Raw genomic sequence first — 13,126 nt, 5'->3', positions numbered from 1 at the left:
ATTATTATTTATTTATTTGCTGGTATTTGTTTTAAAGTTTTGGTAATCGCGAATGAAGTATAAATGTCATGAAAATAGTACGCAATAATATAAAATATTTGAAACATAAAATATACAGTACATACAATACATATAATTTGAAACATAATATATACAGTACATACAATACATATAATTTGAAACATAATATATACAGTACATACAATACATATAATTTGAAACATAATATATACAGTACATACAATACATATAATTTGAAACATATTGTATATACACCTATCCGAGATATGCCTCAGAATTATGCGAACAGCCGTCATATACAACACAGTCATATACAACACAGTCATATACAACACAGTCATATACAACACAGTCATATATAAAGACATTCATAAATGCTTATACACCTTATTTGGAATATAATTGATATATTTGAACATTTATTAAATTACAACATTGATTTGATTTGAAATCGAGTAGAACTGTTTCATCGCCCTGAGTTTTCCGGTTATTTGCGGTCGATGACATTGCCACACTGCACTTTATACATGTAACTAAATTTATAATAAAACTATAGAACAAATTATTTTATACAGTTGTTTGTCAGTCAACAAGAAATACCGAAACAAAGAGAGTTTGGTAAACGTGGTGACATCTCACAGTGATCGATTCCACTACATAATTATGATATAGCGATAATATGTTTATATGTCTCATACGTGAGTTATACAGTTATAAACCACCAATATATACCAGATACAGATATATACAGTTATGTTGATCCCAGTATGTATATTTTAGGGGAACGAATCAACACGCGTCGAAACTCTTTGATAACGAAACACAAAATGAAATGTGAGGCTGAAACCATTGTTTCAACGTTTAATTAACATTTTCGAAAATTCAGCCCATCACTATATAAATGCTATCAAAGTGAATTATATAGTAATTCGTGATTATTTATTTTGACAGAACTTTCGCGTTATGGTTAAATTACAATAGAAAACATAATTATATTATACAGTTCATTATAAGGCTGAGGTCATTAATGGCTTTTGTGAATATTAAATGGTTAACTTATTTTACTTATTAGTTATGTACATATTTCAAAACATTTCGCATTATTAAATTGTCGCCAAATTAGACCAAGTCCCGGTAAACAATTAATATGCAACGTCTACGTAATTATTGGTCACTGGGAATTAAATTATTTTATATGCAAAGTTTACAAACCATTCTAAAAGTACATGCATTACTGGAATTTATTTTACTGATAATTTCATGTGACTGAATATAATGAATATTTGAGTGATATATTGAGTGGTAGTATATTGAGTATCACAATGTCATTAAAGTGCAACACTCGCCGCCCGTGTCGGTTTCCATATAGGTTCCATACAAAGCTTTTAAAATACAGTGTTTGTTTCCACCGTCACGAAATTTACAAATATGCTGCTCGGCGACTGTCACTATTACATACACTATAAAAATCACAATTACTCAATACGTTTCGGTTAATTAATAGTTACAATTACTCGACGTGTTGTGCTCGGCCACCATCTGTAAATATTACCGGTATCATGTCGTTTTTCTCAATACTATTCACATCCGATATCCATTCCTTTATTCTTCCCTGCTTGTCGACTTCTCCTCCAAAGTCTTCCGGACGCCCAGTCGTCAGATTTTCCAAGTCTTTGTCTTTGAGGATATGTAGTCTTGGCAACCTTTGGGCTAGCGTTGAATAGTCTTCCTCAATCACCTTCCTAAGTTCTTGTGAAACCAGAAGTTTCTTCGGAACTTGGTCCCTTTCGTCAAGTTCGCTTTTGTCGGTTCCTGGTCTTTTCGCAGAGACTCTCACGTCGCGTATGTCTCTCCATTTCAACAACGCGACCCGATTCAAGGCTTCACAGGAGTCTTCTAGTTGTTCTTGCATTTCACCGGATAACTGTATTGGCGTCCATCTACGCATTTTATGGTTCTGTCGGTACGGGGAAATTCCGCCTGTCGCCCTCTGTGTGTGAAATGACGGCAACGTGAACGGAAACGAAAATGAAGAAGACGCTGGTAAACTCCTTGATTGGCCCGGCTCCACAAACACCACTCGTTTTTTATTCGATTTTTGTCCCTTCTTTTCCAGTTTTTCCAAAGGACTGAATCGGCGAACGTCTATCACACCGTCCCCCTTATCTTGTCGATGTGGGTCAAACATGGACACTCCGGAACGACGTCGCCTCGCCGGCGGAGCGGAAATAGAAGGGAGACAGTCCGTAGATTTATCTACAGCTTTCGTTCCGCTTTTCCATGTTGGAGGAATCTTACGCATTATAGATTTCCATCGATGTATTGCGGGCCGCCGTCCAGTATACCGAAGATCCACGATCGGTAGATCGGTTGGTGTTGGCGACCGAGCTGATCTCATGTTCCAAACGTGGTACACCGAGCGACGACTCGACTGCGACGACAGTGCCGACCAAGGAACATTCCCGTTTTTCTTTCGATGGGTCATGTTTTCCAATACCTGTTTAATAATATCAGTAGCTGAGACTCACGCAACAGACAACAATTTCGAGGGTTACAGAACTGCCAGAAGCTATATAACTACATCAGGGCACAGTGGACAAATTTGTCGAATCGAATTATATATAAATATCAACCGATCGCTATGAGATTACTTAATTACGTATGATTTCCGATCAGTTGTAGCGTACCCGGCTCATTAACGAAGTCTCCTGTGACACATCGGCGAATCATCTGGGAATTAATCACACTCCATAATTCACAATATGCTGACATCTGGCGTGTAACATTTGTGTCAATACTATGTTTGAAAATCAAAATAGTCATCAACACAACTTGTTTTGGTGAGTGGTGCTGCTTAGTTATAGATCAGTGGCAGTGTGCTTTCAACATAGTACGCCGCTTGTAAAAATGAGTAGAAATCGTAAACTCGTTGGAAGGTGTATATATGAAGTTTCGGTCCCAGAACGCTGCACACAGCATATACTCACTTGGTTAAATGTGGCCAGCCCAGACCAAACACGGTGACGCAGTATTCACACTTGTGTTATAACACTCGGGCATCATATACACAAATCATGTAGTTGTTTCACCTTCTTGTTTCTACAAATGCCCACAAGTTTCTTGGTCAGAACAAAACGCTATTATTCTTACCCTGAACGTCGGACTGAGTTCGAATCGACTGTGCTAAATATAAATACGACATTTATATTGGCCTGTCAGAGTATAAACAACAGCTAACACACACGATAACACTAGTTGTCATGACACCAGCATCGATTTTCTTTTAAAACTAAACGTAGCTCAGATAACATTTCGTTTTTCTTGCAATTGGTAGTTGATACTCCTTCGCCATAATGGCTTCTAGTACGGGAACGTACATAAGACGAGCCAACGTTTTGTTTTACACTCTTCTTAAAAGAAACGTCGTTGTCATTAAGACATTTCATGAAAACAGTATTGTGTTTGTTTACAAGTTTTGTAGATAAATGACACTGTACATATATTATCGAACTTTTCGCTATATACTTAAACTTATGTTACCTAGCAACATATCGAGTTTGGAATACGATACACCAACATTTGTACAATTCATACAACGCATACATGACTTGCATGACCCACCAAGGATTTAACATAATACAACGTCTAACATGAATATTATGAATGAAAACACGACTGTACGCGGCTGTGTATAATGCGTTCATATTATTGTGACATTCACAGATCTTACTATGTATAAAATTTAATTGGAACTTTTAAAATAGAAAACATTGTCACAAGTTTTTCACTGTAACAGGGTACTAATGACATGTTTGTATACGTCAGTTTAACTACCGCTCACATTCACGGTCATTGCAAATGACCTATCTGACGTCATAATAACATTGAAGCATTGAATAATAATGCATGAATATACATTAGATAATCATGATCACGTGATAGTTATGTCAGGCGGAGTGCAATTGGCCATGATTCGTTAAATTCGATTACGAGATTGTTGTGAATTTGGTTTGTTCTTTATTAATCAAACACTGTTGCTGAGTGTCGGTCAGCTGTCGAGTTAGTTATTGTCGAGTTGAGTATATTGTTAGTATTCGAGTTGAGTATATTGGTAATAGTTAGGTGACTAGTACCCTCTATAATTATTAAGACCAATCCAGTGCCTATTTACAATGCTTCATTTCAGGACTTAATATTTATTAAACATCCTGTTTCCACGTCTGACTCGATTTCTCAAGTTAAATATTTTTGTTGTAACTTATCTTATTGCATAAATGTCCACAATTTTGTTAAGCCTTTGTTACGCCTTTGTTCTCATAAATTATCCTATAACTGTATTACCGATTGCGTGACATCAGAGACTATGTTCTAGTACGTTGAGAAAAATGACACCAATGCAGACTAAGATAAGAAGACCGAATAATGGTTTATACATCAAAATATTATCAAACACTGAAAACATTTCTGTTAGTTTAAACACCGACTATTCTGCACCCAGTAGAGGTATGTGCTACCCGGCAAACGCAGAGGCCTCCCAGCAGAGGTAGATTCGACGCAGTAGATGTAGATGCCATCCGGGAGAGGTAGATGCCATGCAGCAGAGGTAGATGCCATGCAGCAGAGGTAGATATCTTTTTATTTAACTAAAAAGCTTCAGCATTGCGTGTGTATATAACAGGTGAGACAGATATATCGCGACTAGCAGGGCATATAGTTAATACAATGTACAATCATAACACTCATTATCGCACATTATGGGAAGTTTTCCCAATTGGGTCAATTGCAAACAATTTATTGCGGGGGGTTATTCAACGATGAATGAAAAGTTACAAATAGACCAAGCCTGTAAAAACAAATGTAATAACTGAAAGTTGCAGTTATTTGAGGGCGTATCGTCTAGATATGGTGATGTATTTGAATTAGACTTTGGATCTCAATATAAAAAGGAAGAGGGAAGAACTATCCAATGTTAGTTACTCAATCGATCATTAAAGTAGAAGTCTAAGCACACTTGAAAATAATCAGAATTTATTAACATAGAAGTCTAGGCATACTTGAAAATTTATTCACAATTTATTCACTTTTGCAATAAACTGTAGGGATATTGACTCTAAAAAAGTTGGGGGTTACCTATCTTTTGAAAAATTCTGGTTATATTTTAGTGAATAGGCTTCAGCAGTGAAGACAATATACCTCTCGGATTGTAGGCTGGTTACATAGGGTAAACAATATATATATCGTGTCTTGTTGTGAATTATTTCAATAATCCTAGATTTAAAAAGTATCATAAATGAAACTTTTTAACGATGTGTTTTATGGAATTACTGTAAAACACAATCCAAATATTGCTGTTTCACGTTACTATGGGACTTTAGTTCCACGATTGCTCATTGTGAACGACTTTCTCATCTGTAACTGGACGATATTTTCCCTTTTCATCAACACATAAACGTACATTTAGGGTACATTTATGGACTGCATCCATCCTGTTGGAGAGCTTGTCTTAAATTATCTCCGACGAATCATGATAGATCGCTGAGTCACTTTTCAATGTCGTGCGTGTAAGTCAATCAATACAACTTCACTCTGAATTAACAAGTAAATAGTGCGTCTTGATCTCTAGAGACAAAGTTGGTTTTCCATTCATTTCTTACCGTACTCGGTTCAATATAATCGACTAGTAAGATCACCATTCATAACAATGTCACTTTTAGAAGAAATGGAATATTCCATTCATTAATAGGTAGGGCATGTTGTGTATCATACTGTTTACAGTGGAATGCTAAACAGTCGTAAATTTGTTAAAAGTTACATTCAATATTGTTTTATCTTTATATATATTATCTTACAAACAATCGACAACGTCATATTCTCACGGGATGCGTTGCTTCATTATGTGTTATGGGAAACTTAATTGATATAGACTTATCCCAGAGGGATATTCACCCGCACCCTCTCAAATCACTTAGAATAGCGTCACATTTGTTTTTGTTATATTTTGGCAAATGCCCCCTAGAGATTTTACTTACGTCGTAAATAAAGTTGCAGATAAGAAGAATAAGTCGCATCGACAGCTATATAGAAGAGTCACAATGATTTTATGTTACTCATGCGACATCACTTGGATTTTGTCAGTTAATTTGTATGCATATTCTCGTTTGTTTTAAGTAATACTAGAGAAATTCACCATGTAATCTATTTCAACATGGAAACTATGGATTTTAATATTAATAACATAACGCGGTAAGCTGTGGCTCATTCAACGCGAATTTTTTTATGCTACGATACAACTGAGCACTATCGTGCCATTTGGCCGGTAATCCTTAAATACACCAACATAAATTATTACATACATACATACGGCACGATAGTACTTCAATTTCAATCAGAGTAAAAATAAAATGCGGCAAATATTGCATCAAAATTCTCTGACCACATTTATATTATTTAAGACAATAAGAACAAGTTTTCCTTCGCTTGAATATAAAATTGATCATGACGACGTTGATTTCTAAATTCGTATATGATTCTAATTCAAGTTCATTGATAAAACAGTGTCTAAATCTAAGATTGAAAAGCATACAATAACATGATAACGGTAGTTTTAACGTATGTGAGTTGATAGCTGTTCTATTATCTTGGTATAAAGCCACCGCACATTATTTTCTGACTAAAATTTGTAGTTGTTTTCACCAAAATCACGCCTTGTGGTGGGATATGAGCTACGTCATACTCGTACATTCTGGCGTCGCCGTGCACGTGACACGTGACATCACATACGATTGGCTGACCAATCCGAATGTCTTCGATTGGATGTATTGTATTGGTAATTCATGAACCACGACTAATGTATGTGGTGAGACCATGCAAAATGATTTGTCCCTTAATACTAGGTTATATTGGTTATTCATCATTTGACAGTGTTTGGGCATTGTTTGCTTACATGGTGTGTTTTCCCCATTATTCGATCTAACACATTTTCTGTTTTGAGCATTTCCATGTTTTTATTTGATAATTTTTTTTCCGAACATTTTTTGTTTTCAGCATTTTCTGTTCTCATATCTCGTAATTTTTATGTCTGTGAGATAAGTCAAACGTTTACACAGGATTCTAAGCTCCAATACAACTGTAAATTTGTGGTCTACCATTTCACAACGAGATACTCCCGAGTGACAAACTGTTTAGTATTTGACAAACTATTTGACTCATGGTTATTGTAACTTACAATTCTTCTGCAATATGTCGTTTATAACATTCCCAGCTATGCGCTTTACAATATATATATAGTAATAATTTTATGAAATGTAGAAAATAGGAATTTTATATATCGATGATTTCAGACAACCGTCAACGGTCTTTTGGCGCTTTAATGTCGAAATTGTGAACGATTAATCCCCGTGACCCAGTGACCCAGTGACCCCCTCCCCGGTGATCCCACTGATATAATTACCGCAAATGGTTCCGAATGTCTTGCTAAAATCAGAAATATATTGAAGACTCTATAAATCGATTATTTGTGACACACAGAAAAACTGTGTATAGAAGCGGCGTTTCCTATGCAAATGAAATCGGACGCGCACACACAAATAAGTGTTACTTTTTATTAAGGGAATAGTCGCGATAATGTGATATATAAAATATCAGAATGCGTGACCCATGGTAACAGTCTCGTGTCTGATTTTCACTCATCAAATAACCGCTATAACTCGAAGAGACTCTGCATAGTGTACGGCAACCGAGGAGGGTCACAGCCATGGCACGTTTGTTGTATTTATCATTTTTTCTCGCATTTTACGAAACCATAATTAACATTTTTAAAAACATTTTGTCGATTGCACAATCAAAATCGATAAAAATACTTAAAAGCATAGGTAAAAAATGAAAACTACAACTCGAAATGCAATTTATACATTTATAATTTCACTTCACTTTAAAAATAGATTTACATTTGCAATGCTACTTTTATTTTTTAAATTAATTTACATTTGAAATTTTATATATTTTTGATAATGGATTTATATTTTAAAACTTACTTTTATTTTTGAAAACAGTTCAACATTTTAATTTAACATTCAGCTATCCAACTTAATATATACACGGATTTGTGTGATGCTCGTTGGAAATACCAGTCAAATCAGCAAACAACGCAATCTGATTAAAATAAGATCCTAGTTTTGGCTTTATTTTATTTTGATCTAGTATTTATTTTTAAAGTGTTGGTAATTGCGAATGCCAACAAGAGCGGAAAATCAAAGTAAAATAATAAAATATAAAAAGGCACTAATAAAAAAAGTAATAAAATTAAAATAAGTTTATAGCCAAAATAATTAAAGCCCGTACACTACATCAGATTTTATTCAGATTGCAAACGACCGTCTCAATTCAGACCTTCTGCCGAATACATGCGTGATTGTGTCCGATCTGTGACAGCCCTTATTTTGTTCACGTCTATGAACTGTTCCATTTTCATGAATAAATTACGAGAAGAAATCTCAATTACACGTTTTTACGGAAGGTGAGAAGGGACATCCCATTTCGTACTTCTTACTTTGCAATTATGTTACTAATCACTTCTCACTTCTCACTATTCAGTTTCTAATACTCACATTTCACTTCTTACTACTCACTTTTCTCCTCTTATTTCTCACTTATTACCACTCACTTTTCTCCTCTTATTACTCACTTCTTACTACTCACTTTTCTCCTCTTGTTTCTCACTTCTTACCACTCACTTTTCTCCTCTTATTTCTCACTTCTTACTACTCACTTTTCTCCTCTTATTTCTCACTTCTTACTACTCACCTTTTTCCTCTTATTTCTCACTTCTTACTACTCACTTTTCTTTTCTTATTTCTCACTTCTTACTACTCACTTTTCTCCTCTTGTTTCTCACTTCTTACCACTCACTTTTCTCCTCTTATTTCTCATTTCTTACTACTCACCTTTTTCCTCTTATTTCTCACTTCTTACTACTCACTTTTCTTTTCTTATTTCTCACTTCTTACTACTCACTTTTCTCTCTTATTTCTCACTTCTTACTACTCACTTTTCTCCTCTTATTTCTCACTACTTACTACTCACTTTTCTCCTCTTATTTCTCACTTCTTACTACTCACTTTTCTCCTCTTATTTCTCACTTCTTACCACTCACTTTTCTCCTCTTATTACTCACTTCTTACTACTCACTTTTCTCCTCTTGTTTCTCACTTCTAACCACTCACTTTTCTCCTCTTATTTCTCACTTCTTACTACTCACTTTTCTCCTCTTATTTCTCACTTCTTACTACTCACCTTTTTCCTCTTATTTCTCACTTCTTACTACTCAATTTTCTTTTCTTATTTCTCACTTCTTACTACTCACTTTTCTCTCTTATTTCTCACTTCTTACTACTCACTTTTCTCCTCTTATTTCTCACTTATTACTACTCACTTTTCTTTTCTTATTTCTCACTTCTTACTACTCACTTTTCTCTCTTATTTCTCACTTCTTACTACTCACTTTTCTCCTCTTATTTCTCACTACTTACTACTCACTTTTCTCCTCTTATTTCTCACTTATTACTACTCACTTTTCTCCTCTTATTTCTCACTTCTTACCACTCACTTTTCTCCTCTTATTGCTCACTTCTTACTACTCACTTTTCTCCTCTTATTTCTCACTTCTTACCACTCAATTTTCTCCTCTTATTTCTCACTTCTTACTACTCACTTTTCTCCTCTTATTTCTCACTTCTTACCACTCACTTTTCTCCTCTTATTTCTCACTTCCTACTACTCACTTTTCTCCTCTTATTTCTCACTTCTTACTACTCACTTTTCTCCTCTTATTTCTCACTTCTTACTACTCACTTTTCTCCTCTTATTTCTCACTTCTTACCACTCAATTTATACTTTTAACATCTTTCTTCTTACTCCTTACTACTCACTTCTTTACTTATGCACTCATGCATACACTATGTCCGTCACGACACACATAGGGTGGTGACACACTATTTCAGGTAAGTTGAATTATTCATTATTTTACTTCATTGTTGATTGATTGATTGATTGATCATGGCTTCAAAATATATGGTGAGTGAGTGAGTTAAAGAGCATGATAGTTTATGGCCAATAAGGTAAACGAATCGAAAACATGAGTGTGTTCATTACTTGTACTTTTTTCAAACAGGTCAGCAAGAATCAAGAATCAACTTTTTAGACAGGTGAAAAGGTTAGAACAAAACAGACGAAGAGTGAAGTAACTTACAGATGAGACAGAACAAGCAGCTGAATGAGATGATCCCAATTAACTGTACACGATCACCAACACTTTCAAGCGAGGGTATCTCAACATTGATGATGGAAGTCATAACTCTGAAAGCCAAGCCTAATCTAACAAACCAAGTAAATGTTCCATCAGGAAATAAAGGTAGTGATGTGACAACAGATATGCTTAAAACAGAGGAGGCATTAGTATCATGGAACATTGAGTGTAGTGAATGTATTGAACGCTGGTCATATTGCCATTCTATTCAAGAGCTCGTGGGACTTTTAAAGCTGGCGAATGGCAAGAAATGATGACAAGCCAGCAATAATAAATCAACCAACCATGATACCAAGGCATGCAGATTGTGATGGCCATGTCTGTGTGATATGATATTATCACGTAAGTCAATGGAATGTGAAAAATATCGGAAACATTGAGACAGTTTGAAAGTAACAATGGTTCAACTACTGACAATATAGAGTAGCGTAATTTGCCATCGATGGATTTCCTATGCTCGCCATGTGATTCCATATTATATGAACCCTTTAGGTACTAAGAAAGTAATGACAATCAATATACAAATATAATATAATGCATGTTTTGGACAATGATGTTGAACATCAAATAATTCATTATTACTAATAATAAACTATTATAATGACAGACAATACAAAAGAAAGATACATTAAGCATACTGAGCGAGAACCAATCAACACAAAGCTCAACAAATACATACCGTTTACCACTAATATTTAATTGAGCATTGCATTATATTAACAGCGAACTCATTAGGACATTATTAACAAATAAGAGTATGAGGTATTGTATAGTAAGGTTGACATCGGTTAAGTTTACTGCTCATGCTTTGTTTTGTAATGCTTTTGGGAAGGGGAGGGTCACCTTTAAAATTCATATATTGTATGTATATACATGTATGTACCATTATATGTCTTACTTTTTATTTTCTATTTTCAATTTCTTACTTGTCAATTCGTATATTCCACTTCTATCATTACAATCTACACTTCATATTATACATTTCCTGGTCCTCGCGTTTTTACTTTTACTTTCTTGTTTTAACAACTCGTTTTTATCAAAGTGTTCGTCAAACTTAAACTTACTTAGCTTGTAGTGTTTTCCATAATTGTTTTTTTCTGCTTTACTAAATGACATTATTCAAGGATAGTTTTTAATTATTATTTTATGTGTTTTCCCCAATTTAAAATCACTTTGAGTGATTTATAATTAAACGCATTAAGTGTTTTTCTTAAAATCGCAAATGAGTTGTTTTACAACATCACTGTTTTACTGTTTTGTGATAAAACATTTAAAGCGTTTATAAGCTTGTTCCACTTTAAAAACTTTTAAAGTGTTTATTATCTGCATAATTATAAACATAGTGTATATTATGAAAAAAACGTTTATTGGAACATTTCAGAAATGTTTTTGCATATAATACATTATGTATTTTTTTTCCATTAGAAATACGTTTTGAAAAGTGTTTCCAAAAACATGTATAAAGAAGCTTATTGTTACAACACTTTTAAAAGTGATTTTATTAGTCACACATTTTGTAAAGTGTTTCCACCAGAAACATATATTGAAAAGTACTTATAAAACACAAACTGAATATTGACAAGTGCTCGTAACAGAAACACATTTTAAAATTGCAGTATTGTACAGTAATCATAACAAACGATAAACAAATGACATCATCAAGTAAGTATTTTCCCCTAAATATAAACATTAATCACGGTTACTAGAAGAACAGTTAGAAAACTCTATTGTTAGATATGCTAATTATCCATTGCCTTCACTTTGCTATCTCCGTTCGTTTCCCATGTGTGTATACTAAATATAAGAAATGGGGCTCATTAAGCCTAAAGATCGACGTAGAAACATCTGTGCGAATGTTGTGTGATACTCAAGGTTTTGTTGTTCTCAAAAAAATGAAAATACCGATAGTTTGTTTTGTTGACAGATTTGCCGTCAGTGAATCGAAATTGACCATGGCATTTTGTATACCAAAAACTCTGTCTGCGAATATTCTAAAATGTTAGTATTCGTTATTACGTTATTGTTTGGATATTTTAATGTTGTGTTACGATCATCATAATTAATTCCAATCGTAACTTTAAAAATAACGCTTTTTTGTTGAGGTTGGCGACGTCACCCATCTTGGCTGACTTTGTCGGGCAAATTGCTGAACTCGGGTTAAATTCTATTTTAGTACAACACATTGTTAAATTAATATTTATAGATTACATTGTTAGAATTTCTGTAGGTTAAATACTAGGATGATGTAGAAAATGTTAAACGTTTCAGTCTGTGTCTGTGTCGAAGTTTGTAGACATTTTACTCCCAGATAGCAATGTAGGCAGTCTTGTTATTTTTTCTCCTGGCCGCTGCAGTGTAAGTGACACAGGAAGTTGTATGGTTTCATAGTGCAGTTTTAATCTGAATATATATATTTGTTGTTATTTCCGTGTTCATATTCCTACTAAATTCTATGTAAATCGGGAAAATTTGTTACGAAAAAAAAAAACATTACAGAAAACCCCAATATGTAATTTTATCCAAATTACGATCGCCGTGACGTCACAAATTACGATCGCCGTGACGTCAGCAGTATGCTAATTCCCTTTGTTTTAAATGTTTACCGACAAACGCATTCTTACAAAAGAAGCGAGAGAGTTTCTTACTTCTAGTAACCGTGCATTAATAAGGTAAGTTATTACCTTTACATATGAAACATATATAGTTGTTGTAAAAGATATTATCAATACAATACCCAATATTTGTGAACATTGACACTTCAAAACAGATGAGTAATGAACTGAAACGAACAATAACATCTTT

The 13,126-nt window shown here is 34.2% G+C and overlaps 1 protein-coding gene across 1 annotated transcript; it reads right to left on the bottom strand.

The window, feature by feature from the left end:
• Positions 1–408: 408 nt before the first annotated feature.
• On the bottom strand, positions 409–3,243 carry LOC146738028 (uncharacterized). The gene is made up of 2 exons (XM_085504798.1): positions 3,009–3,243; positions 409–2,518 (listed from the first exon to the last, which is right to left on the bottom strand). Exon 2 carries the CDS (start codon positions 2,504–2,506, stop codon positions 1,532–1,534), a length of 975 nt encoding a protein of 324 aa, XP_085360924.1. The 5' UTR covers positions 2,507–2,518; positions 3,009–3,243; the 3' UTR covers positions 409–1,531.
• Between the last annotated feature and the right edge of the window lie 9,883 nt (positions 3,244–13,126).

The sequence above is a fragment of the Saccoglossus kowalevskii genome, chromosome 10, assembly GCF_978046115.1.
Source record: "Saccoglossus kowalevskii chromosome 10, keSacKowa6.1, whole genome shotgun sequence".
NCBI classification, from domain to species: Eukaryota; Metazoa; Hemichordata; class Enteropneusta; family Harrimaniidae; genus Saccoglossus; species Saccoglossus kowalevskii.
This window is presented reverse-complemented; position numbering and strand designations above follow the sequence as displayed.

Coding starts and splice junctions, on each gene's coding strand:
- LOC146738028 (XM_085504798.1), bottom strand. CDS start 2,506: ATGACCCATCGAAAGAAAAACGGGAATGTTCCTTGGTCGGCACTGTCG.